General features: G+C 49.2%; 1 protein-coding gene across 3 annotated transcripts in view; it reads right to left on the bottom strand.

Annotated features, from left to right (window-relative positions):
- Positions 1 to 1,696: 1,696 nt before the first annotated feature.
- OLFM2 (olfactomedin 2) overlaps positions 1,697 to 27,571 on the bottom strand; it is a 65,372-nt gene continuing 39,497 nt past the window's right edge. For 2 of the 3 annotated variants that reach the window (XM_082380291.1, XM_082380290.1), the window contains exons 2-6: positions 6,995 to 7,144; positions 5,075 to 5,221; positions 4,612 to 4,831; positions 4,178 to 4,284; positions 1,697 to 2,873 (exon numbers count right to left, since the gene is read on the bottom strand). In XM_082380291.1, the coding sequence (XP_082236417.1) occupies positions 2,196 to 2,873; positions 4,178 to 4,284; positions 4,612 to 4,831; positions 5,075 to 5,221; positions 6,995 to 7,144 (1,302 nt within the window). In that variant the 3' untranslated portion in view covers positions 1,697 to 2,195. Of the gene's footprint in view, positions 2,874 to 4,177; positions 4,285 to 4,611; positions 4,832 to 5,074; positions 5,229 to 6,994; positions 7,145 to 27,571 lie in introns of those variants that run through there. The other variant, XM_082380292.1, reaches the window with a different exon arrangement.

The following is a 27,571-nucleotide window of genomic DNA, read 5'->3' as shown; positions in this document are numbered from 1 at the left end:
GTAAGCAGTAGGCAGCCTAGGACACACGCAGATGACACGCAACCCTCGCCTGGGTCCAGGGGCAGGGGGTTATTACTCCTTCCCAACCTTGGTTGGAACAAAAGCCACCAACCCAAAAGTATAAGGAGGGCTGGGCCTGCCTCTGTGTGTGTGTGTGTTTGTGTGTGTGTGAAAGAGAAGGGGCACCTGTGGGCATCTGTGTGTGTGTGTGTGTGTGTGAGAAAGAGAGAAGGGGCGCCTGTGGGCATCTGTCTGATGCCCAATACAGATTGGAGGGTTGGGGTGCAGATGTTCTAGGTGCCCCCGCCCTGTGCCTGTTTTTTGTTTGTGTGTTTGTTTGTTGTTTTTTTGTGTGTGTGTGTGTTTGTTTTTTAAAAGCAGGTACAGAGCGAAGTGCCTCTCAAGGTGCTTATCCAGGAATCGATTCTCTTCAATGTCGAACTTGTTAATTTAAATGGAAATTAATTGCATTTCTTGAAGATTTCTTTAAAAATTGGTTTTAAATGAGTGCATTAGGCAGTTGCATTTATTATTCATTGGTTTCATCGGCAATGCGGCCCCAGCGTCCCGAGTTCCGGGAGATGCCAGCACGGAGCGGAGATGATTTAATCAGGCCATTAATTAGAGACGGGGAGACAGGGAGGGAGGGTTCCTCCCAGAGGAGCAAGTTTGGCCTCCGTGGCCTCAGCGGGGGTGGGCGGGGTGGTTGTCTGGGCCGGTGGGGCTGTTTGCGCAATGTTTCTGCTGGAGATTTCGGGGGGGGGCATGTGTTGGGGCCAACGCGGGGGTGGGGAGTGGTCAGCACTACCTTTGTTCCCAGCCACAGCTTCAGAGGCGACTGTCTCCCCCGTCTCCTTGCAGTGTGTCACCCAGGCTACCAAAGATCTGGTTAAAATAAAGCCTTCATTTTGTTTTTCCCCTTCTGTGACCCCCTCCCACCCCACCGTAGTCACACTGCCGAGGTTCCTGAGGACTTGGCCTGTGCTTACTTCAGTCTTTTCCCCACGCGCTCACACACCCCTTCCCTTCCTATCTCTGATACTTGCTAGCTTTGCCCGTCCTTCCCCTCCAGGAGCTCCGGTCCCCATGTTGGTCCCCACGTCAGGGACTATCCCTGCCCAAGCCCAGGCACGGGGCCTGGGTGTGTCCAGCAGAAGGGCCCCATGCGCTTTCAGACTTGCTATCTTTTTTTATCAGCTAACTCAGAACAGGTGCAACTCATACAAAATGATTTTGATGTTACAAAGCAAAAAGAGAAGAAAAAGGAAAAATTCTGTGTGCTACCCTCTCATACCCATATTCTTAAAAGCAGCCAGATTGTTAAAAAAAACCCATTTTAAAAGTTGCCAGGTGGGTCAATGATTCACCTGTGTGATCAGTGAGTGAAAAAAAAAAAAAAACAGGACAAAGAATATTCATTTGAGGCCAGTCTTCATCGTTGTGATAGAGTTCTTGGTTATTTGGATCATGTTGTTTGGATCAATTGAAACAACTTTGGATTGGGTATCCTCGCCTGTCTTCCCAAAGGGCTCGCCCTGCCATGGCCCTCGCCCACCCACCCCCCGGGCTGGGCTTACCTGCCCCTGTTCACAAAGCTTGTGGCCTGGGACAAGGGGACCCAGCTGGGATGGGCCTCCAGGCTCACCCTCCCCCTTGCCTCTTCTGCCCCTTCCAGACACACACAGCAGCTGAAGCATCAAATGTCAAAGGTCCCGTTTATTCCAGCAACCCGGAAAGAAAAAGTGTAAATAAAAAAAGAAGCATCCGTGCACTCAACTCCTCGGGTCGGGAGGCGGGGACGTGGAGCGAGGAGGAGGAGGAGGAGGAGGAGGAGGAGGGGGTGGGACGCGAAGAGGGAAGGGAGGGAGGGAAGAGAGACAGGCAGAGATAGAGAGCTGGAGAGTCAGATCGATCAAAAGATAGAGGCCTCAATAAAAAGAAAGAGCGAAGTATCAAAATCAGAGATCAGTAAAGAAGAGACAATACTGAGAAAACGCACTGACAGAAATACAGAAGCGGAGAATGAAAGCTGGGCGCAAAGGTGGAGAGAGAAAAAACAGTACAGGAGGGGAGAGGGAGGGAGAGAGAGAGAGAGAGAGAGCAGGACAGAGACAGAAAGATAAACTTGGAGGGACACAGGCGGAGGAGAAAGGGCTCCCGTGGCCCTCGCGTGGCTGCGTGAGCGATGGCGGCCCCTAGGGGCCCCCAGCGGTGCTGATGACGTGGAAGAGGGTGACATTGTAGAGCACCTGGTGGCCATTGTTCCAGGTGTAGAGGGCCCGTTCGCGGGGGTTGTAATCCAGCATGGAGATGTGGGAGTACTGGTTGTGGAAGGGCACGTCTGTGTACTCATAGCTGGACGTGTTGGTGAAGTAGGCGAAGTAGACCTTGGCCCCGGCCAGGTGGGAGTTGGTCACGTAGAGCACGCCACAGATCATGAAGGCCTCGCCGGCGCTGCGCTTGGGGTAGCCGGTGTCCCAGGACCGCACGACCTCGAGGGTGTGCGGGTCCAGCCGGCTGACCACGATGTTGCCTGCATTCTGGTTGGTGGTGTACACGGCCCAGAGCCCGCTCTCATCCACCATGAAGTCCATGTCTGAGAAGCCACCCCAGGAGTAGGGGAAGGTGTTATTGTAGCCGGCCCCAGGGAGACTCCTCTGCACCAGCACAGAACGCGAGCGGAAGTGGTACTTGACCACCACGTTGCTCTGGTACTTGTTGTAGAACAGGGAGCCGTTGTACACCACGTGGCCCGTGCCTGCCCACGGCTGGGGCAGCAGGTGCTGGATAAAGTTCTGGCCTTTGATGAAGTCTCCCAGAGTGTGGAACTCCAGGACCCGCCGGCCCTTGTAATAGCCATCCATGTACCAGACCTGCAAGAGAGCTGCTGGTCACTGGTGGACCACCACCGATGACCCAAAGGTCCCAGCAGCCACTCAGGAATCATATGGTCACTAGGGATCAACAGTCACTAAGTGGTCATTACTCAGTCATGGGATGTCCAGTGACCTTTCATGACCTCCCAGTGACTGGGATCATTTGGTCAGGGAGTGCTATTGGTCTCAGACACTCAGAGGACAGTGCTTGATCCCCAAGAATCGGGGAAATTGCAGTCCCCGGTGACTCACTGGGCCTAGGAGTGCACTGGTCATTGGATATGGGATGGCTACTGGTCATTAGGCTGCCCTTGGGCGGTAAGAGGTCACGTGCATCCATTGCCCGTGGGTAGTTCCTGTAACCACGAGGTGACCGGCATGAACGCAGCATCCTCTCCGTCAACATCTTTCGCTGTCACCATGGTATTAGCATTTGTGAGTGCCCTTACTCGTGCTGGTTATTGGGCAAAGCATCCTAAAAACTGTAACGCTGATGTTATCATAACCGTTTTGAAGATAAGGAAAATTGAGGCTCAGAGACATTAAGGAACCTGCCCAAGTTTCCCAGCTAAGAATTGGTGGAAGCGGGATATAACTCCAAATCTGATTTCTTTTTTTTTTTTTTTGGTGTCTCGTGGCTTGCAGGATCTTAGTTCCCCGACCAGGGACTGAACCCATGGCCCAGCAGTGGAAGCACCAATCCTAACCACTGGACCACCAGGGAATTTCCCCCAAACCTAAGCTCTTAACCCCTTGGTTGAACCACCAGGATGTCTGGGAGACCAGTGATCACAGTGGGGCAGTGGCTATTTGCTGCCTCTAATCTGTGACACTCAGTGGCTGCCCAGTGACCAACATCCGTCACTAGGATAGTCACTAGGCAGTTCATAGATGGTTCCTGTGGATCAGAGGTGATAGGCAATTGTGACCATGGTGGCCACCGGAAGTTTAAAGGTCACTGAGTGGTGCTGGTAGGTCCTAGTCCTTGGGAAGGCACTGGTCACTGGTGGTTATTTTGAGCTCAGTGGTCACTGGGAGCTGGTCATTAGTACTAATAAGCATTAGTCTCTATACAGTCATTGGAGGTCAGCTGACTTATGGATTCACAGGGCTGGAAAGTTCTTGGTCACTTGGTGGTCGCTAGACAGTCAGGGGGAGGTCCAAGGGCCCTGGAGACCCTAGGACACTCCGCCCTACAAGATAATCATCGATGTGGAATCGCTTGGCACCTAGGGCCAGCCACAGGCTATGTCTCCTCCCCAGTATAGGTTCTGACCCCTGGCGTGGGCACAGTCACTCACCCGGCTATCCGCACTGGGGGCCATCGTGTCAGTCATCCAGGAGCCGAAGCGGGACCCCATGGCCCGAACGGTGATGGGGTTACTGACCCCCGTCAGCTTCCCACAGCCTGGGAGGCAGGAACAGGGGGGGATGAGAGCGGAGGATGGGAAGAGCGCAAGGGAGGCAGGGCAAGGATGAGGCAGTGTGAGCAAACTGAAGAGCTGGGAACAGGGCTGAGGAAGGATCCAGAAATCTGGTCCCAAGGTGGAGTTAGGTTGGGGGTGAGGGACTGAAAGTGTAGGGTCAGGAGCATTTCCAGCTTCTGGGTCTATTTTTGGCCTTGAGTAGGGAGGTCAAGGGTCAAAGTTAGAGGTCAAAACCATGTCCTGGGCACACAGAGGGTTTGGGGGTTGGGTGTGGAGGCCAGGGGTCAAGATCAAGCAGCAAGGCATACCCAGCTTCTGGGCACAGGCGTGGAGCCGGGCCTCCAGTGCCATCACCCGCTGCTGCAGGTCCTCATATCCGTAGGCGCCCATCTCCTCCTGGATGGCTGCGAGGCTGCCGGAGAGATTCCTCACCTCCTCCCGCAGGCGCACAATGGTCCTCATGTCTGCCTTGTACTGCTCCAGGACCGAGCTCAGGGGCAACAGCTCCGTCATCCTGCCCTTCAGCTCCTGCTCCCAAGGTGGAACCATTGCTGATCCCAACCCCTGACCAGTGACCCAGACCTGAGCCCGACCTTCAACCCACAACTTCACCCCTTATCTCTGATGCACACCTGACCCAGCCCACAGTGGTCCCTAGATCTGGGCCAGCCAACACTCGGTCCTTCCCAGATGTGACCCCCACTCTGGGAGCTAATGGGCACCGATCCCAATTCTTCTCTTGACCTCTGACCTGAACCCAGAAGGACCCACCTGGAAGCTCTTGGCCGAGAGGGACCCGTCGGCCGCCCGGAGCCTCGCATCCAGGCTCCGCATGAGGGTCTCCATGCTTCGCACGTACTGGAGGTCACGGTACGTCCGCAACTCAAGGACCTCCATGGACTGGGAGACGTTCTGAACCTAGGAACTGGGAGGGTTAGGGAGAGCCACTCTCCTGTCCCCGTCCCCGGGATGCCACACACAAGACCTGGAGGGGCCAGAGGCCAGACAAACACCCCACCAACCTTCTCCTCCCAACCTTACCAGCAACCTGAGCTCCCAATGGCATGCCCAATCCATCCATTGGCTACTAGTCTGGCCACCACCACCTCCCACCTCTCCCCTCCTCCCTGCTCTCCCTGCCTCCACTCTCGTCCCCAGCAGTCAAGTCTCCACAGAGCAGCCAGACAGAGCTTTTTCTTTTTTCTTTTTTTTTTTGGCCACACTGCGAGGCGTGTGGGATCTTAGTTCCCCGACCAGGGATCGAACCCGGGCCCCCTGCAGTGGAAGCGTGGAGTCTTAACTGCTGGACCACCAGGGAAGTCCCGAGAGGGAGTTTTTCAAAAGGAAGATTGGATCACCTTCCCCTGCAGACCCTGCGAGCTGGTCCTGCCCCTTTGCCTGCCTACTCGCCGTGTTCATCCACCGCGACCACCAGCCTGACTTCGCTCACATAGATTTGAAGCTTCTTCCCTCCTCAGGGCCTTTGCACTTGCTGATCTCTCTACCTGGAGCGCTGTTCCCTTTGTCTTTGCCGCTGTCTCCTCCTCATCCTTCACATCTCAACTCCAGCATCACCTCCTCAGAGTGGCCTTCCCTGATCACCCTGCCTTAAGCAGCCACTCACCCTCTCCCCCTTATGTGGTTATTTTCTTTCCAGCTATGACTACTATCTGGAACATTCTTATTCATCTGTCTCCTTTAGGTGGGATCCTCAGAGGCAGACCCAGTGTCTGGCTTGTCCACAGCTGAATGTTCAGTAAATACTAGATGCTCAATAAATACCTTTAGGCTAAATGAGGGAACTGAACTTCCCCTTGCCCTGACCTCTCCTAATCCAGACCGACGGCCCCCTAGCTCCCACCTCCACTTGGCTAAGTTGAGTTCCTCCCGGCCAAGGTGAACTCAAAGGCAACGCTGGATGCTTGTTGAAATACACAGACTTTCCTGAACCATCGTTCACGTGACACTTGGAAGTTCTCAGAAAGCCAAGAGCCTGATACCCATCCTGGATGCCACAAAACATTTTTACGGTCATGGTCAACAATCAGGGGACACCACATGGCCATACTGCACTGTTGGGGAAAGCAGTTCCGGTGTCACGGGCAGGGTAGGATCCTACAGAGTTAATGGGTGGAAGACTCCAGTGCCAACAAGGGTCTCTTCTGTCCTCAGCTTCCTCCTCTACAGGATGGCGGTGAGAAGTTGCTAGTCCCTTTCAACACTGACATCAGAGGTGACTAATGGGCAATTCAGCTGGGTAGTGGCAAGGGACAGCAGTCGGCCTCTAAAGGGCACCGAAATATCCTTGGGAATGTATTGAATGGGGACCAGTTTATATCAACCACAATCAGAAGGGGAAGGCATCTTTACGTAAGTCTCTTGGGATGGAGGGTGAGACCCTTCTTAGCAGGTGAGTCTGGCTGAGTGCGTGGTGGGGCCAGAGCTCACGCACCGAAGACTCAGATGCTGCCACTGGGGTTCTCCTTCCCTGTCCCCATACAGCGCTCAGCTTCTCCTCCAAAGAAAGCACTAAACAGATACTGACCGAAATATCCACCTGGAGGGGAGCCTGGTCATTCACCAGTTCTGAATAATCTGCATGGCTAGATCTGGCCCCGGCTGACCTGGATGGGGGCAGAGGGCAGGGTGGGAATTGGGAGATTTTCACAAGGGAACCTGGAAGGTTCTTACCTTCTCCATCAGCTGCCGCAGCTCCCGGCTCCGGCCATCGCGGGAGCAGGTGCTCTGCGCGGGGATCACGGCCGTGCAGATGCATTTTCCGTCGGGAGCCTGGGCCGAGGTGTACAGCTGCCAGCCTTCCTCTGGGCTTTGGAAGAGGGTCTGCGGGGAGGTCGGGGTCAGAGAGTGGGAATCCAATGGGGGAATCACCCCATCACTCCTGGGAGAGAAAGGGGGCCCCGGAGAGATGACAGACGTCTTTTGCTGGACCCTCGGAATGTGCCAGACCATGTGCTAAGTGCCAGACGTGTGTGATCTCAATCCCTCCTCCGGGAGACCCATTTTACAGATGGTAAGACTGAGGTATGAGGGGTGAAGGAACATGGCAAGGAATTGTGGGATTTGAGCCCTTCCAAAGAGGGGAATTCATTCTCTCAAACGCATGCAACAATGCCTCCATAACCACCATTAGAACATAGACCCAGACTCCTACCGACCCTCAAACCTGAAACTTCCTCTCTGCTTCTCAACCCACAGTGACAGATGGGCTCTGGATATATCTTGGGGGCCACTAAGCACAACTCTACTATTGTCATTCCCCCTTCCCCCAACCCCTGTTCTTGAGAAGAAGAAGGGTGATGGCCAAAGGGTGACAGATTCCTTGCAGAGACCTCCAAGCCCTTGACTAGAAGGCGTCACTTTTAGACTCCTCCTAAACTAAACTTCAAGTCAGTTGATGCTGCTCAGATAATTCAGGGATCAATTATGGCCGTGCTTCCCAAACCATGCTCCTTGGAACCCTGGCAATCTTACCAGGCATGCTGGGAAGAGGGTACTCTGAGGTCAAATATGTTTGTCCATTGCTGAGTGAAATGAGTTTCTTTCTTTTTTTTTTTTTTTTTTTTTGGCCATGCTACACGGCTTGAGGGCTCTTAGTTCCCCGATCAGGGATTAAACCCGGGTCCTCAGCAGTGAAAGCACAGAGCCCCAACCACTGGACCACCAGGGAGTTCCTGAAACGAGTTTCTTTAATGCAGGACTTATCAGAACCTTTGAAATGCTCATGTTCATCAGGGAACTGACGCTGGTTGTTCAAGTTTTTAAGGGATGCGTGTGTCCTATGGCTCATGTTCATCAGACCCATAATTTTCCAGAATTATTAGAAAATATCTAGTGAGTGCCTATTCTACGCCAGGCATGGGTCCGGGATAGGGACTAGGAAGAGAGAGACGAAGAAAGCATATCGATTGTTGCCCATGGATGTGGAGGAGACAGACATGAATTATGGAATCCTGCCATTACTTCTAGAACTATATGCTGCAATGAATGCTACAAAGAAAGTACAGAGAGTAACAGACCCTCCCAGGCTGAGGGTCTCAGAGGAGGTGCCCCAGGGAAGGGACAAGTAAGCTGAACTTGAGGGATGAGTGAGCCAGGAGAAGGGGAGAGAGGAAGGGACACTTTTGGCACACAAATTCTGACCAATATCTGGAGGGATTGGAGAAACATTGTTCAAAAAGCATTGAATCCTCACTGGATGGAACGTGTTGGGCCCCCAGATCAGGCCCCCTTGAGCTTCCCCAGAATGTACTGGAATCAGTCACAAGTCCCAGTCTTTTTGTTTTTTTGTTTTTTTTGTTTGTTTGTTTTTTTATATATATAATAGACTACTACTATGCAGGCTTTGGAATTCATAGACGTAAGGAAGATCTTTTTTTTTTTTTTTAATTTATTTATTTATTTTGGCTGTGTTGGGTCTTCATTTCTGTGCAAGGGCTTTCTCTAGTTGTGGCAAGCGGGGGCCACTCCTCATCGCGGTGCGCGGGCCTCTCACTATCGCGGCCTCTCTTGTTGCGGAGCACAGGCTCCAGACGCGCAGGCTCAGTAGTTGTGGCTCACGGGCCCAGCCGCTCCGCGGCATGTGGGATCTTCCCATACCAGGGCTCGAACCCGTGTCCCCTGCATTGGCAGGCAGATTCTCAACCACTGCGCCACCAGGGAAGCCCCAGTCTTTTTGTTTTTAATCAGGGCATGGTGGTCTCATTTGTTCAACAAATATTTGTTAAGCTTCTACTGTGTGTCAGGCTCTGTTCTGGATATTGAAAACATAGTAAACAAAACACAAACACAAAAGCTCCTCTAGGAGTTACATTAAAGTGGAGAGCAACAGAAATAAACAAATAAGTTAACACCAAGTATTTAAAGGGTGATGAGTGCCATAGAGAGAAGTAAAGCAGGGAAGAAATGATGGAGGATGCTAGGGTTGGGGGGTGGTTAGGGATTGCAATTTTAGGGGCCCTGGGAAGGGCTTAATGAGAAGGTGTCATTTGAGTAAAGACCTGAAGGAGGTGAGGGAGGAGCCATGAGGATATCTGGGGAAAGATGTTCCAGGCAGAGAAAACAGCAAGTGCAAAGGCCCTGAGGCCGGACCATGCCTGGTATGTTTGGGAAACATGGAGGAGGCTAGTGCGTCTAGAACAGAGTCACCAAGGGGGAGATTGTGCGGGGGGTGGGGGAGATGAGGACAGGGATGGGACAGGACAGCATGTGCAGGGCCTTGTGGACCATGGGGAGGACATTGATTTTTACTCTGAGTGAGGTAGGAGCCAAGGAGGGTTCTGTGCAGAGGATGGACAGGACCTGACTCAGGTGTTCACAAGCGCCCCCTGGCGGCTGTGGGGGGAACAGACTGTGGGTGTGGGGTGGCAAGGGTGGGAAACCAGGGCAGAGGTGACTGCAAGAGTCCAGGCAAGCGATGATGGGTGGAAACTGAGGAGATGGGAAGTAGAAGATGCTGGTCCTATCCAGAATGCATTCCTAAGACAGGGAAGAAAGTCTGATAAAACCCCAAGTGTTTTACAGAGAAACAAAGCTTCACCATCATGGATCATTTGTACAGCCGCTACTTATCACCCCGCAGAGGCTGTTCCCATGAGCTGTAGCAGAGATAAGCCAGGCTGTGAGTTATGAGCAATCCCAGAGACTCCAGCTGTTAGCCCACCTTTTTCTCTCCCACTCAATAAAGCCTTTTTTTTTTTTTTAAGCTTATTGGAATGTGAGCAAGTGATATCACTGTACAGATGAGCTTGACTCCTCCGCTAATTTATAAGAAAATAAATAAATAAACCATTCATAGATACCATCTGAAACTATTGTAATTAGTCATTCTTTGAGCCTTATGTACACACTTCGGAGGTTGAGGGAACCCCCTCTTTACGAGTCCATGTTTCCCCGGCGGAAGAATGAAGTCACTCACCTTCCCAGGCTCCCTTGCACGCAGGCATGGTCCAGGTGGAGCCCACACTCCAGCCTTACTGCAGAGCGCCCAGGATCCCCAGTGCCAAGGGCTTCCTCGTGTGGTCGGAGCCCACCCCGCCTTTGCACTGGGCAGGCAGAAGCACCTCCCACCCGGAAGTCCCCACGGAGTTCGTGATAAATACCAGCCCTCTCGCCTCTCCAGTGGGAGAACTCTGGGGTGCCTGCTGCCTGCAGTTTCCCAGAGGATCCCATGGGAATCTGTGCTCCAGGTGCCCACAGTGGCACCCTTAGATTGCCCTGCCTGGGTTTCCTTCACTTCCCATCTCCCTTTCGCCACTGGTTCCTCCTGGGATCGCCTCCCAGCTAAGTATTTGCACTTAACTCCTCTCATCCAGCTCTGCTCCTGAAGAAGCCTGACCAAAACCAAGAAGGACGGCCTAAGACAAAAAGGGTGACCCAGAGGGGGAGGGATAAATTAGGAGGTTGGGATTAACGTACACATACTATTCTATATAAAATAGATAATCAATAAGATCCGACTGTATAGCACAGGGAACTCTATTCAATATTCTGTAATAACCTGTATGGGAAAAGAATCTGAAAAAGAATAGATATATGTATATGTATAACTGAATCACTTTGCTGTACACCTGAAACTAACACTACATTGTAAATCAACTATACTCCAGTATAAGATAAAACTTTAAAAAAAAAAAAGTGATTCAGGAGTGCCTTCCCCTTTGGTTCTAGGAGAATGCAGAACTAGCTTCACCTTTTTTCATGACAAATACAGTTCTTAAAAAACAAAAACAAAAAAGACAAAACCATGAACTTGAGTCCAAACATCTCCATCTGTGCTCCCCTGGCTCTGATCCCCAAGCAATTTGGATAGAACCCCCCCCCGAAGGTTCTCATTTGTGCAGAGACAAAGCAGCCCGGTTCAACATAATTAACATCCCCTTCCTACATTCTGTAGCGTGTCCTTTGAAGCAAACAAGCCATTTTCTCTCAACACACGAAATATTGAATTGTAAAAGAGAAGCAAGATTTAAGTGGCGCAGAGAGAAGGCCTCCACGGCTTTCCTAAAATAATTGTCTGCGTTGGACGCACCTCGCTGGAGTGTTCTCTGCAGCAGCGTAATTAAATGCTCGGGGTTTGGCTGCCAAATCTCAGCAGGGCCAAGAGCCTGAGTTTCGCCCATCGGGTTCAAGTTCAAATACACAGTCAATTCATGTCCTTGGGAACCCATTGGAATGTCCTGGAAGGCTCCGTGTTTGACAGTCCAAAGGCCAGCTCTCTCAGACTGGGTTTAGCTTCAAACCAAAGTCACGAGTTCTCAGAGGTCACAGTCCTAGGGATAGAGAATGCCTATAACTAAGGGAAATGTTTATAACAGCAGGTGTGAGAGCTGCGGAGCTCTCCCGGTACAGACACTTCTGATCTGGTGGCCTGTCTCACCTCACAAGTGGCAAATGCAATGGGGAAGCCAGCTGCCCTCTTGGCTGAGTTGCTGGTTTCAAGTTCAATATTCTTGCTAATGGGCTCTAAGCAGGTAAACAATGCATTCAAGTATCTCTTCCTCATATTGCCTTTTCTGGCTGGGATTTTTCAAATGCTTTCACCCAGGCTGCTGCCCCGATTAAGCAGCAGTCTCTGTAACAGGTCCAGGATTGACTGAGTACAAGACACGCAGGAAAAGTTTTTCTAGCTCTCGCGTCCGGGATCATCAGCTCAGCCTACAGCTCCGTCACCTACGTCTTGGTTCAAAAAACAATTCTTGGTTCTTCCAGCGGCCGAGGGATTGCTACAGGATCCCAGGGGCAGCCAACCATTGAGCACTGGCTATTGGGGATTAGCAAACAGGAAAAGAGCAAGCAGCTGCCTCTTAATAAGTCAAGGATATTATTGCGTTTGAGGCTGGATAATTTAATCAGGAAGCAGAAGTGGCTTGGGGCTCATATATTTATTTGTTGGCTGCCTTGTTCCAGAGAGGACTGCAAGTGGTTTACAAGGATATGTAAAATACCACACGATAGCTCCAATTAAATAGGAGAACAGGAATTAGATATTTCTGGAGGGCGGTCTGCCAATCCAGAGCCAAAGCCTTAAGGTTTCTGCATTTGTATTTAACCCAGCCAATCTGAGACTAAGAATTTAGCCCAGGGAAATCATGTGACAAGCACTCAATTGCTACAAGAATGCTCATTAAAGTGCTGTCTAAAATTGGACAACTGGAATTTTTTCCCCTCCAGTCGTTTGCCAGTAGGGGCATTGATTTTAAAACTCTACAAGAGGGAATACTATGCAGCCATTAAAATCGGGGACAAGCAGGGATTTTTATCCCCATCTTCAAATTTACCTTCTAAGTTTTCTACAATAAACACATATTGTTCTTCTGAAGTTGTTTTTCAGTCCGTTTAAAGTTTTGTGGTTTTTTTTTTTTTTTTTTTTTTTGCAAGGAAGAGAGAGAAAAAGTGGGGACATAGAGCCAGAAGTGAGGCTAAGAAAAACCCATCCCTTAAAAACTTGAACAACCAGCATATGGTTGGGCCATAAATTTGGCTTCAAGCTCCTTAGCAGCCAACTCAAAAAGGGAAAGCTGGTCATTTATGCGGCTCCCAGTGTCCTGAAACAAAAACACACCAGATGCTCAGAGAAAACTTAACTATTTTTAGTACCAAGAACAGGCAAGGATCTCTCCCACGGTCCTCCCAAAAAGGAGTCCGTGTGATGTCACCAGCATCTTTCCAGACAACATCCTTACAATGGAAATGACTCGTTTCTTCTGGATATTCCTTCTTCCTACTCAGCTGGTAGAGTAGAGCCAGGTGGTTAAGAGCAGGGTCTGAGGGTCGGTTGCCTGGGTTGATGTCCTGGCTTGGCCACTCACTTGCCGTGTGAGTTGTTTAACCTCCCCGTGCCTCCGTGTCCTCATCTGTAAATTGGACACGATAATTTGTACCTACCTCACAGCGTTGCTGGGAAGCTTGGATGAGTCAATACCATACGTGTGAGAGGGGACTTCCCTGGTGGTCAAGTGGTCAAGATTCCACGTTCCCAATGCAGGGGGCACGGGTTCAAACCCTGGGTGGGGAATTAAGATCCTGCATGCCGCATGGCGTGGCCAAAAAAAAAAAAAAATACTATACTTGTGAGCAATTAGAACAGTCATCAGCATGTAGTAAGTGCTACAGAAGCGTTTGCTATTGTTATTATTATAATCCTCATGATGCTCTAAAGCCAATTTGGTAACTTCCTGAAGTCAAAATGGTTTGAATTTGATGCGGGCACTGAACTGAGATGATCTGGAAGAATGGGTGAAAGTCCATTGGATCTGGGGCTGAGAATGCAAGATGATGAGAAGTCACAGCCAGATGGCAGCGAGAGAGAGAAAGAGAGACAGGGTGTCGAGTCCTACCAAAGACAGACAGAGACACTGCTCCGTCCTACTCGCCACGTGACTTGGCCAGTTCGGTTTCTGGTCCTAGTTACATCTCCCTGATATAATTTGGTGGAGGGGAGTCCTGTTTCAGTGTAACAGGCAATCAACAAAGCTCATGGGACTTCCCTGGCGGTCCAGTGGTTAAGACTCCACACTTCCACTGCAGGGGGCGCGGGTTCAGTCCCGTAGGGGAACTAAGATCCCACATGCCATGCGGTCCAGTCAAAACAAAACAAAACAAAAAACAACAACAACGAAAAACAACAACAAAACCCCAGGCTCACACGGCCGTGTTCTCTATAGTCCACCCTCCAGGCATTCTCCTCTTCCTGGAACACACCATGCTTTTTCCCACCTTCAGGTCTTTGCACTGGTTGGTCCCTCTGCCATCAAAACTCTTGCCCCTTCTCATGGCTGGGCTAACTCTTCCCCATTTCTAGGGCTCAAGCATAAACGTCTCTTCCAAAAGCAGCCTCCACTGTCCCCTCCCCATGTTACCCACTTCTCAAGGCATCCTGTGCTTTTTGCCCCGAATACTTATATTTCTTACTGTATGTCAAGCCTTGTTCTAAGCACTTTGCATGCTTTAACTGATGGAATTCTCACTATGGCACTAGGAGGCAGGCACTGTCATTATCTACCTTTGAGAGGTGAAGAAAACTAGGGGAGAGAGGGCTCAAATCTCTTGCCCAGAGCTTCACAGTCTATAAGTGGTGGAGCTGGGATTTGAACACAGGCCACATAGCTCCACAGTCTACACCACCATGCTGCACCTCCCCTGTTCTCCTTCAAGCCCTGATCACAATGGCCATTGGGACCTCTTGGGTGTGACCACTGGCTCAAAGCCTGCCTCCGCCCCCTAGACGGAAAAGAGCATGGGGAAGGGGAGTTCTGTCTGCTTTGCTCATTGCTGAATCCCCCAGGCATGATGAATGTTTGTTGAATGATTAGATGCTGATGGGCAAACAGCCCATCACGGATTCACCATGCATTTTCCCCTCCACCACCAAATCGGTTTCCGTCTCTCCCAGGGAGGGACTTGCTGAGATCAAGTTGCAGATCATCTGAGGCAGGCACAGAGGCGGCGGCGGCTTCCCTCTGACTGCAGGGACGGCAGAAAGGCCATGATGAATGATCAGGGACATACCTATCTGCCACGTCTCAGCCGTGATGGGGCCTGAGTCCCTTTGGAGGGCTTGAGATAATAGCAGGCTGCCCCTGTCAAACCTAGCAGTATGGGGCAAATCCCCGCTGAGTGATAAGCTTGACAGGCTTTAAAGAAGATATCAGCTCACCGGTGCCGAGATGGAGAACCAGAACTTCCCTCAGTCTGAGCAGCTGGGGATTGGCCTGTGAGAGTCCGTGGCCGGGGGAGGGGCTGGGATGGGATGAGAGGGGTGACTGTGAGTTCATTCATTCATGCATTCTTTTTTTTTTTTTTTTTCGGCCACGCCCTGCGGCTTGCAGGATCCTAGTTCCCCCACCAGGGATTGAACCCAAGTCCTTGGCAGTGAAAGCACTGAGTCCCAACCACTGGACCGCCAGGGAATTCCCAATTCATTTATTCATTCGTTCCCTTCCAATGCAGATAACCCATCTTGCCCTGAGAGGCTATTCAGGCTGGCACACATCACCTCTCACCCTCCGAAGCCAGCCAAGCCATGGCAGAAGACCCCCATTGCCCCTTGGGCCCCGGTCCAGACATACATTCCAGGATGTCTTAGGTTCTGCCATTACAGTGCCAACGTGGACCAAAATGAATGAAATAGACTTCCTTGGGAAAGGTGGGAAGAGACACAGGTCTCTGAGTTTGACTGACTGCCCTCCCTGGGATCCTTCTCCCTGGAGAAGGCTTGCCTTGTGCAAGAATTTACAAACGCAGTCCATTCCCTTGCAGTGTGGCCCAGACTGTCGGAAACACCGTGGATGCCCGCAGACAGCCCTAAGGGTAGGGTTTATGGACAGAGGTCTGCATCCAGGCTACAACACGAGGGCCCCAATTTGCTTTGAGAAAGGACAAGTTCCTCCCCGTCCCCAGCACTCAATAACACCCCATTTGAGGAGACCCCTCAGGGAAGAAACAAACCCTCACTCGAGTCTCCTGAATCTCACCAGCCTACATTCAGATTCCCAATGACTCCTGAGCTCTTTATCACCCCAGGGCCTTTGAACGTGCTGTTCACCCCCACAGTCATCCAGGTGAGCCATGATGAGGGCTTGCACCAGGGTAGATGGAATGGGGACAGCAAATGGGTAGATTCCTATGTTTTAAAGGCAGAGACCGGGACTTCCCTGGCGGTCCAGTGATTAAGACTCCGTGCTGCCACTGCAGGGGGCACAGGTTTGATCCTTGGTTGGGGATCTAAGATCCCACATGCCTCGAGGCACAGCTAAATAAATATAAAGGCAGAGCCCACAGGATTTGAGGGACTAGATGTGGGGTGGAAGGGAAAGAGGGGAGTTGAGGATGAGTCCAACTTTTGGGGCCCAAGCAATGGAGTGCATGGATGGGGGGTACCATTTACTGAGCTGAAAAAGGCTGGAGGAGGAGCCCATGTGGAGTGGGGTGGGGATGAAAATCAAGAGTCCAGCCTGAAGGCATGTTCCATTTATGCTGCTTGTGACCACCTCCAAGTGGAAATATCAAGTAGGTAGCTGGGGAGAGGAGGAGAGAGGGTTTGGGTAGAGATACATATTTGGGTGCTCTCAGCAGAGAGATGGGATTAAAAGCCATGAGAAGCCTCTCCTACTGGTTTTTGTCTGTAAAGCTTTTGATTTCTCCATCAAATCTAAATGAGATCCTTGCTGGGTAGAGTAATGTTGGTTGTAGGTTCTTCCCTTCCATCTCTTTAAGTATATCATGCCACTCCCTTCTGGCTTGTAGAGTTTCTGCTGAGAAATCAGCTGTTAACCTTATGGGAGTTCCCTTGTATGTTATTTGTCGTTTTTCCCTTGCTGCTTTCAGCAATTTTTCTTTGTCTTTAATTTTTGCCACTTTGATTACTATGTGTCTCGGCGTGTTTCTCCTTGGGTTTCTCCTGTATGGGACTCTCTGCGCTTCCTGGACTTGGGTGGCTATTTCCTTTCCCATGTTAGGGAAGTTTTCGACTATAATCTCTTCAAATATTTTCTCGGGTCCTTTCTCTCTCTCTTCTCCTTCTGGGACCCCTATAATGCGAATGTTGTTGCGTTTAATGTTGTCCCAGAGGTCTCTTAGGCTGTCTTCATTTCTTTTCATTCTTTTTTCTTTAGTCTGTTCCGCAGCAGTGAATTCCACCGTTCTGTCTTCCAGGTCACTTATCCGTTCTTCTGCCTCAGTTATTCTACTATTGATTCCTTCTAGTGTAGTTTTCATTTCAGTTATTGTATTGGTCATCTCTGTTTGTTTGTTCTTTAATTCTTCTAGGTCTTTGTTAATCATTTCTTGCATCTTCTCAATCTTTGCCTCCATTCTTATTCCGAGGTCCTGGATCATCTTCACTATCATTATTCTGAATACTTTTTCTGGAAGGTTGCCTATCTCCACTTCATTTAGTTGTTTTTCTGGGGTTTTTTCTTGTTCCTTCATCTGGTATATAGCCCTCTGCCTTTTCACCTTGTCTATCTAAATGTGGTTTCTGTCCCACAGGCTGCAGGACTGTAGTTTTTCTTGCTTCTCTCCTACTGGTTTTTTATTTTATCTAACACTTATAGAGTGCTCTTTGCTATAGACTGTTTCTGTCTCCCCAGAATTCATATGTTGAAAACTAATCCCCAATGTGATGGTATTTTGGGGTGGGGTCTTTGGGAGTCGGATTAGTGCCCTTATAAGACACCCCAGGGAGCTCCCTGAACTCTTCTGCCATGTGAGAATACAGCGAAAAGACACCATCTATGAACAAGGAATCTGGTTCTCACCGGGCACTGAATCTACCAGGACCTTGATCTTGGACTTCCCAGCCTCCAGAACTGTGAGAAATAAATTTTGTTGTTTAAGCCACCCCGTCTACAGTATTTTTGTTATAGCAGCCTGAACGAACTAAGATGCTCTTCTAAGCTGCTTTACAAATTTTAAATCCTTGTAGGCTCCCCTCCCCCAATGAGGTACGTACTAACATTAGCTCCATTTTACGGATGGAAAAACTGAGGCAGAGAGAGGAAAGTTAGTTGCCCAAACTCTCAGAGCAAGTGTCTGAGCTGAAATTTGGACCCCAGCCTGTGAGACTCTCAAGTCCTCACTCTTAGCCGCTATGCTCATGGGAGAAGACTCTCTCTCTCTCCATGGAAGCTTGGCTTCAAGCCTTGCATCCACTGATCCAGTCTCCCCAGAGAAGCCAGAGCCAGCTTTCAAAGTGTCATCCCCGGGCTTCCCTGATGGCACAGTGGTTAAGAATCCGCCTGCCAATGCAGGGGACATGGGTTCGAGCCCTGGTCCAGGAAGATCCCACATGCCACGGAGCAACTAAGCCTGTGCGCCACAACTACTGAGCCCGTGTGCTGCAACTACTGAAGCCCGCGCGCCTAGAGCCCGTGCTCCGCAACGAAGAGTAGCCCCTGCTTGCCGCAACTAGAGAAAACAGTGCACAGCAACGAAGAACCAAAGCAGCCAAAAATAAATAAATTTACAAAGTGTCACCCCCCACATCGGACCCTTCATGGCCCCCAGTGCCCTCAGTATAAAGCCCAAATGCCACCTGGATGCACCCACCAGTCCTGCCCACTTGGGTATGGCTGAATTCTCAGCCTCACTGTTTACTTGTCTTCACCCACATACAGCTGTTTCAGTTCCCCTTTCTGCCTCTGGATCTTTGTCCGTGTTGTGTTCTTTGCTTAGGACACTCTCCCTCTCCTCCTTCACACGGGGAAAATCTGCTCAGGTCTCAGCAGAGTGGGGTGTTCTGGTTCCAGGATGGACCCCTCCCTTAAATGGTCCCCATCCCCACCCCCTCACACACACACCCATACACACCCAGAGTCCTGTGACAGTGGGATACAGCAGTTCTATGCAAAGGAAGGTCCTTTAGCATCATAAAAATGACAGTAGTTGTAAAAGTAATTATTATTATCCTCCTCCTCATCAATAACAATTAACATTTATGGAGCATATCTTGTAAGCCAGGCTCTATTCTAAGGGCTTTGCAGCTCATTTCTCACCAATCCTCAGAAGAACCCTACGAGGTTGAACCCATAATACATGTCCAAATCCTGGATCTGCCACTTACTCTTTGTGAGTTTCTAAGCAGATCACTTTGCCTCTTTCACTTGTAAAATGGGAACCAAAACCATCCCTTCCCCTTCCTGCCTAGTCCCCCCCATGCACACACACACTTAAGTGTAAGCTGCCTGATGGTTGAATTTTCATCCTTTCCTTCCCCTGCTCTGCTCCATATGGTTGAGAACTACATCTCTCACACTCCTTTGCTTTCAGAAAGGTTCAGCCAATGGGAGGCATACATGGAGGATATGAGGGCAGGACAAGGGGAGAAGCAGCGGTATTTCCCTGCTTTCCCTGACTCCTGTGCTCCAGCATTGGTTCCATGGCTTCAGCCCCCACTGATAGTCCCACACCTGGACTCTGTTTATACCACCTCTTCTATCCAACGCCCCACCACCACCCGTCCTAGGGGAATAAATGCTCTGGGCTGTTGCTAATCTCTGGTTTTCGTTTCCATCTCTGTTTAGTTTTTCATCTCTTCCATCATCTTTGTAACCAACTCCCTGAACTAAAATCCCCGAAAGCCCTAGAAGAGTTGTTTCTCTAGTCAGCCTCTGAAGGGTATAGTAACTAACTGCTCAGTAAATACTGTGCCAGCTGTAGACCTTATCACACAGGCTGCTTCAGTCCAAATTCTGATCTACTCCTTCCTGTGTGACCTTGGGCAAGTAGCTTAACCCCTCTGTGCCTTTCTTAACCTCTCTGTTTCCTCATCTAAAAGTTGGGATAATAACGGCCAGGCTTCACAAGGTTCTTGTGAAAATGATGAATTGGTACATGTCAAGAGTCAGTCACGGTGCCTGGTATATTGTGACTGCCCAGTCAGTGGGAGCTCTTATATCAATTCATGGAACCAGCACTGTTCTAGAACTGTTCCATGTCCCCTGCTGACTTTTTTTTAAATAAACTTTTTATATTGGAAGTATTTTATATTTTATCTTTTTAATTATTTTTTTTTAATAGATCCTTTTTAATTTTATTTTTTGGCTGCGCTGCAGGGCACGCGGGATCTTAGTTCCCCAACCAGCAACTGAACCCGCGTTCCCCTGCATTGGAAGCGCGGAGTCTTAACCACTGGACCGCCAGGGACGTCCCAGAAGGATTTTAGATTTACAGGAAAATTGTAAAGATAGGACAGAGAGCTTCCATACGCCCCTCACCCGATTTCCTTTGTTGTTAACATCTTACATATCCATGGCACATTTGTCACAACTAAGAAACCAGCATTGGTTCATCACTCTTACTAAACTCCAGACTTTATTGGGATTCCTCCAGTTTTTCCACTCATGTCTTTTCTGGTTCAGAATCCCATCTAGGATTCCACATTGCATTTAGTTGTCACATCTCCTTAATCTCCTCTGGTCTGTAATAGTTTCTTCATCTTTCCTTGCTCTTCATGACCTTGGCAGTTTTGAGGACTACTGGTCAGAGACTTTGTAGAATGCCCCACCAGCTTTGAAGGGCGGGAAGCAGGTCCTAATTTCTCCCTGAGGTTTCCCTGGCTCACAGCCCAATGCCTGGCATGCAGTAGCTTCTTCACAGACACTTCCTGAATGAATGAATGAATGAATACAAGAATGGCAGTCATTTATTTCTTTATCCTCCCGCACTCCGTGTTATGCAGGCATCCCTGCCAGAGTCTAGATCTAGAAAAGTTCACAGTGAAATAAAAGCTCTTCTCCTTTCAGAAAGTTTCATTTTTGATCCTTTCTTTGTAGACATCAAGGATTCATTTCTTTAATATTTAGGGGCTTTTGTACCAAAGGGAAGCAGCTACATTTGTATCAGACGTCTCATTTTTCAAGGCAAGTGAGAGAGATTTTTTTCTAACAAGATGGGGATTCTTCCTTCCCAAAGCTATCATTTGATTTCTGTTTCTTCCTTCCTGGCCTTCGGGCAGGCGGCAGAGTTGGGGTGAGGGGCTACGGAATTATCCACATTTAAAAAAAAATCTTTTGGCCTCGCTGTGCGGCATGTGGGATCTTAGTTCCCTGACCTGGGATTGAACCTGCAACCCCTTCAGTGGAAATGCAGAGTCTTAACCACTGGATGACCAGGGAAGTCCCATCCCATTACCCACATTTTTATGTCCTCTCTGTCATAGCACAGGGAAGATTAATTAGAACCTTGCAAAGTTGCCGAGACTGAATCGGCCTCAGGACCTGGTGCAGGAAGTGGCCTGGCTGTCATGTGATGGAGATGAATTAGAAGCTTTATTTCCCATCCCTCTGAATGGCTCAATATTTGCCACAGGGACCAAGAGACTTGCCTTTAGGTACACAGAGCTTGCCCCTTTTTAACATTAGCTGGTCAGAAATGGGAATTCCCTTTAACCACACAGGCCTGTGGGTCCGGCTGCTTTTTATTTCTCAGCTCTGGGAGGCCAAGGTGAAGCCAGGGAATGTAAGGAAAATACCCACGTCAAGGTCATTTCCCTGCCACCACAGTCCCTGCTGCTGGAAGACACTGGCCCAGGTTTAATCTCTCTCCTGAAGTTTGTCAGAAGTAAAAAGGAGCCTGGGTGAGCTTTTCTGACAATTCTCTCGACCTATAGGAATTCAATTTCTGGCTTGGGCATAAATTCGCAGCCATCAGTGCCTGCGGTAGGGGATGGGCACATTGGCTGGAGTTGGATCTCTGAAATCAATCCGTCGGTGCACGGAAAAGGTCGTCACGGGGGAAGATGACCTTCTGTGGCTGGCTCAGGAATCTCACGCCGGGAGCCAGGGACGCCCCTGCACAAAATGGAGGTGTTTGCTATGAGGCTCCCAGGTGGGGGATGGAGGGAGGGAGGCCTTGAAGGCTGGATAGTGTGGCCAGGAGGTGACAGGGGTCCGATCTGCTGGCTAATAACTCACAGGGACAGCCAGGCATCAGCACTGCCTGCAAAACTGACTTCCATGGGCTCTGTGTGTGCCGCTGGGGGTGGCAAGTTAATTTGGGGTCCAAACCTTTTATCCTTTGGCTACACCTTGGACTCACATTCAGGATTTCAAAGACAGGCATTCAATTCCCCCAGCCAAGGTGAGGCAACAGAGCGTGATCATTTAGGGCACCGAATCTGGAGCCAGGTCGCCTGGGTTCCGATCTCAGCTCTGCTGTGTGACCTTGGGCGAGTGACTTAGCCACCCTGGGCCTCCGTTTCCCCACTAGTAATATGGAGCTAAGAATAGTACTGATGTCACTGAGGTTGTTGTTAGTGTATTCGAATAGCTTAACATCAGCAATGTAATATACACGTGAGTGCAATAAAATTGATTATGGCATGAAAATAAGCAAATAGAGGGAATTTCCTGGCTTCCCAGTGATTAGAGCTCGGTGCTTTCACTGCCAGGGTTCAATCCCTGGTCGGGGAACTAAGATCCCGCAAGCTGTGCAGCTCAGCCAAAAAAAAAAAAAAGGCAAATAGGTGCTGACAGGGAATCCAAAAAGGCAGCCCAGTATCTGGGGCTCAGACAGTCTGCATTTAAATCCTGGCTCTGGGTTACCTTGGGCGAGTTACTCTCTCTGCGCCTCAATTTCCTCAAAGCGGAGAAGAGTGATGACAATGTTGGTTTTTGAGGGTTAAGGGAGCTAAGATATTTGAAAGACAAAGAGGCGATTATAAAACAGCGCAACAAAGCCGTGATGGAGCGAGCACAAGTAAGAGCAGAGGATGGCTACGGGGCCTGGTTACAAGGGTTCCAGGCAAAGGGAACAGCATGCGCAAAGGCATCCCACAAACATTGATTGAGCACCTACTCTGTGCCAGGTACTGGAGACACAGCAGCAAACAGGATAGGCAAAGATCCCTGTTCTCGCAAAGATTCTACTCCAGTAGGGAGAAGATGGTGCACGATTTGAAGCTCAAATCGGGAGGCCTGGAGATGAGCTGGATATTTTGTTTGCCCCTCCAGGTCCTCCCTCCCCACTTCTCCATCCACTCTGTGTTCCGGGAGGCTGACCCCTGCAGCCTCCACCTCCCAGAAGCCCCCGCCTTCCAGCTTCCAGCGACGTCTGGCCAGTGAGTGTGACCACAGGAGACAGGGGTGGGGGGCAGGCAGAGGAAAGAGTCTGGGGTATTGAATTCCCTGGTTCCCTTCCTGCCAAGCAATGGTTTCACGGTTGCAATGTTCATTTCCTGACACTGGTGGCTCCTCTGGGAATCCCCCCAGGATGTCAAGCCCAGGATATCCGGAAGCAAGCATAAAAGCAGTGGTGATGTAGCTGGTACTGTACTGTACTTTTCAAGGTAGTGTACTGTACGATTAAAAATGTTTTCTTTATTTTTCGTGTTTGTTTGTTTTTTATGTATTATTTGTGTGAAAAGTATTATACACCTATTACAGTACAGTACACAATAGCTGATTGTGTTAGTTGGGTACCTAGGCTAACTTTGTTGGACTTACGAACATGATCTCAGAACAGAACTCATTTGTATAGAGGGGGACTTAACTGTACAGTCATATTCTGAGGTCCTGAGGGTGCGGACTTCAACATATGAATTTGTGGGGTGGCGAGGGGACATCGTTCAGCCCATAACCATGTGTGAGCAGAGAAAAGATCTGGTCAGGAAGATCATTGAGGGTGGGCTGGTTAGAGCAACACAGAGAGGCAGAGAAATCCACCAGCAAGATTCAGGTGAGCACATTGGGGGGCTGACTCGGCCCATCCTTTGAAGTTTTCCAGAGCTTTCAAAGAAATGGATCTCAAAGAAAACAGCTCCGGCCACGAGGCACATCCTCCGCTCGGAGGGCAGGAGGCGGTGATGGCCACCTGGGTCACCGGAGCTCTTTGTTAGTGTGAACGGCCCACTTGAAGGGAAATCGATCCTGGCTAAGCACAGAGCAGCTGCTCCCAGCCAAAGCTGCTGTAGAGAGGCCCTTTGCCCCTGTCCTCCAGGGCTGGGACAGGAGCCAGCAGGAGCCCGAGGACTGTTCTACCAGGTCGTGGGTTCCAGAAGGGCCTTCAACCAGCATGCACTGCGACTGCCGGCTCCTGCATTGGTCCAAGGTGGAGTTTCAGCATCACCTCCAGTCTTGGCACTCACCAGAGACCAGCTCCACATGTAATGATTATCATTATCACCAGCCTTGCCGACTGCCGTCCGTGTGCCAGGCACTATGCAGGCATGTGCGTGCGTGAAGGACTTCCTAGTGCCACCTCCCAGCCATGTGACCTTGGGCAAGTGACTTGAACCTCACTGTGCCTCGGTTTCCCATATATAAAACAGGGCTGGGACTTCCCTGGTGGCTCAGTGGTTAAGAATCTGCCTGCCAATGCAGGGGACACGGGTTCGATGCCTGGTCCGGGAAGATCCCACACGCCGCGAAGCAACTAAGCCCGTGCGCCACAACTACTAAGCCTGCGCTCTAGAGCCCGCACGTCACAACTACTGAGCCTGCATGCCACAACTACTGAAGCCCGCACACCTAGAGCCCGTGCTCTGAGACAAGAGAAGCCACCACAATGAGAAGCCCTCGCACCACAACGAAGAGTAGCCCCCACTCGCCACAACTAGAGAAAGCCCATGCGCAGCAACGAAGACAAAACAAACAAACAAAACAACAGGGCTAATAGCAGCACCCACCTCTTAGGATTGTGGTGGAGGTAAATGAGTGCCTGAGCACATAGAGCTTCAAACCATACGTAGTAAGAACTGTGGAAGGTCAGCTCCTGATAGGTTCACCTCCATTCACCTCCCAACAGTTGTGGGATGTAGGGGGTGTCCTCAGCTGAAGGTCAGGGAGGAAAGGCAAGGGGAAGAGCCTACCATGCCATCAGTCTGTTGAGGGACAGAAGCCATACTAGATGGTTCCATGGAGGGAATTTAATATGGGGAGTGTGGTGCTGAGGAGCCATAAGGGCTGGATGGGGTAGGTGGGGAAGGTGAAGTGATCAAAAGAATAGCAACTGTAAGAAGCTGCAGGGTTGGGAAATTCCCTGGCGGTCCAGTGGTTAAGACTCTGTGCTTCCACTGAAGGGGGCACGGGTTCCATCCCTCGTCGGGGAACTAAGATCCCACATGCCACGCGTCGTGACCAAAAAAGAAAAAAAAAGAAGCTGCTGCAGGGTGGCAGGGCAAAGGGGGTTAGTGGAGCTGGACCCAAGGAGGGGACAACAAGGCCACTGCCTGCAGCAAAGAAACAGGGGGAGAAATACCCTGACTTCTCTCTTCCTCCCGCCTCCAACTCCCACCACGGTTTCCCATTGGCCAAATCTAACAGGAAGCCAGTGAGCAAAGGAACCTGGGAAATGTAGTTTTCAGGGGTCAACCCCCCTCTGATACCAAAAACAAGGGGAGGGCAAGGAATGAATCTGAGGGACACCATGTAAATGACCAGTCCACAGGACTCAGGGCCCAGCCTGCCTCTCTCTAAAGTTGTCTTAACCACCAAGCTACACACTTAGGGAGCATCTGTTTCAGTCAACTGTCCCATTGCATGCCTCACAATAAGTCTTTGAAGGAACAGTGATAATGCTGGATACTTCTTATCCATAGTTAAGAGTCACCTAAGTTTATGAGAATTCCCTGGTGGTCCAGTGGTTAGGACTTGGCGTTTTCACTGCAGGGACCCGGGTTCGATCCCTGGTCGGGGAACTAGGATCCCGAAATCCATGCAGCATGGCCAAAAAAAAAAAAAAAAAAAAAAAGAAGAAGAAGAAGAAAGAAATAAAGAAAAGAAAAAAAAAGAGTCACCTAAGTTTAAAAGTCACCTCCTCAAGAAGCCTTCCCTGATTACCTCCTTAAAGAAGATCTTCTCAGCCCAGGACCAGATGGCTTCACAGGTGAATTCTATCAAACATTTAGAGAAGAGCTAACACCTATCCTTCTCAAACTCTTCCAAAATATTGCAGAGGGAGGAACACTCCCAAACTCATTCGACGAGGCCACCATCACCCTGATACCAAAACCAGACAAAGATGTCACAAAGAAAGAAAACTACAGGCCAATATCACTGATGAACATAGATGCAAAAATCCTCAACAAAATACTCGCAAACAGAATCCAACAGCACATTAAAAGGATCATACACCATGATCAAGTGGGGTTTATCCCAGGAATGCAAGGATTCTTCAATATACGCAAATCAATCAATGTGATACACCATATTAACAAATTGAAGGAGAAAAACCATATGATCATCTCAATAGATGCAGAGAAAGCTTTCGACAAAATTCAACACCCATTTATGATAAAAGCCCTGCAGAAAGTAGGCATAGAGGGAACTTTCCTCAACATAATAAAGGCCATATATGACAAACCCACAGCCAACATTGTCCTCAATGGTGAAAAACTGAAACCATTTCCACTAAGATCAGGAACAAGACAAGGTTGCCCACTCTCACCACTATTATTCAACATAGTTTTGGAAGTGTTAGCCACAGCAATCAGAGAAGACAAAGAAATAAAAGGAATCCAAATCGGAAAAGAAGAAGTAAAGCTGTCACTATTTGCAGATGACATGATACTATACATAGAGAATCCTAAAGAGGCTACCAGAAAACTCCTAGAGCTAATCAATGAATTTGGTAAAGTAGCAGGATACAAAATTAATGCACAGAAATCGCTTGCATTTCTATACACTAATGACGAAAAATCTGAAAGTGAAATTAAGAAAACACTCCCGTTTACCATTGCAACAAAAAGAATAAGATATCTAGGAATAAACCTACCTAAGGAGACAAAAGACCTCTATGCAGAAAATTATAAGACACTGATGAAAGAAATTAAAGATGATACAAATAGATGGAGAGATATACCATGTTCCTGGATTGGAAGAATCAACATTGTGAAAATGACTCTACTACCCAAAGCAATCTACAGATTCAATGCAATCCCTATCAAACTACCACTGGCATTTTTCACAGAACTAGAACAAAAAATTTCACAATTTGTATGGAAACACAAAAGACCCCGAATAGCCAAAGCAATCTTGAGAACGAAAAATGGAGCTGGGGGAATCAGGCTCCCTGACTTCAGACTATACTACAAAGCTTCAGTAATCAAGACAGTTTGGTACTGGCACAAAAACAGAAATATAGACCAATGGAACAGGATAGAAAGCCCAGAGATAAACCCACACACATATGGTCACCTTATCTTTGATAAAGGAGGCAAGCATATACAGTGGAGAAAAGACAGCCTCTTCAATAAGTGGTGCTGGGAAAATTGGACAGGTACATGTAAAAGTATGAAATTAGAACACTCCCTGACACCATGCACAAAAATAAACTCCAAATGGATTAAAGACCTAAGTGTAAGGCCAGACACTATCAAACTCTTAGAGGAAAACATAGGCAGAACACTCTATGACATACATCACAGCAAGATTCTTTTTGACCCAGCTCCCAGAGAAATGGAAATAAGAACACAAATAAACAAATGGGACCTAATGAAACGTAAAAGCTTTTGCACAGCAAAGGAAACCATAAACAAGACCAAAAGACAACCCTTAGAATGGGAGAAAATATTTGCAAATGAAGCAACTGACAAAGGATTAATCTCCAAGATTTACAAGCAGCTCATGCAGCTCAATAACAAAAAAACGAACAACCCAATCCAAAAATGGGCAGAAGACCTAAATAGACATTTCTCCAAAGAAGATATACAGATGGCCTACAGACACATGAAAGAATGCTCAACATCATTAATCATTAGAGAAATGCAAATCAAAACTACAATGAGATATCATCTCACACCGGTCAGAATGG

Source organism: Balaenoptera borealis, assembly GCF_965194805.1.
Source record: "Balaenoptera borealis genome assembly, chromosome: 2".
NCBI lineage: Eukaryota > Metazoa > Chordata > Mammalia > Artiodactyla > Balaenopteridae > Balaenoptera > Balaenoptera borealis.
Note: the sequence above shows the minus strand (reverse complement) of the source record. Positions and strands in the feature narration are given on the sequence as shown.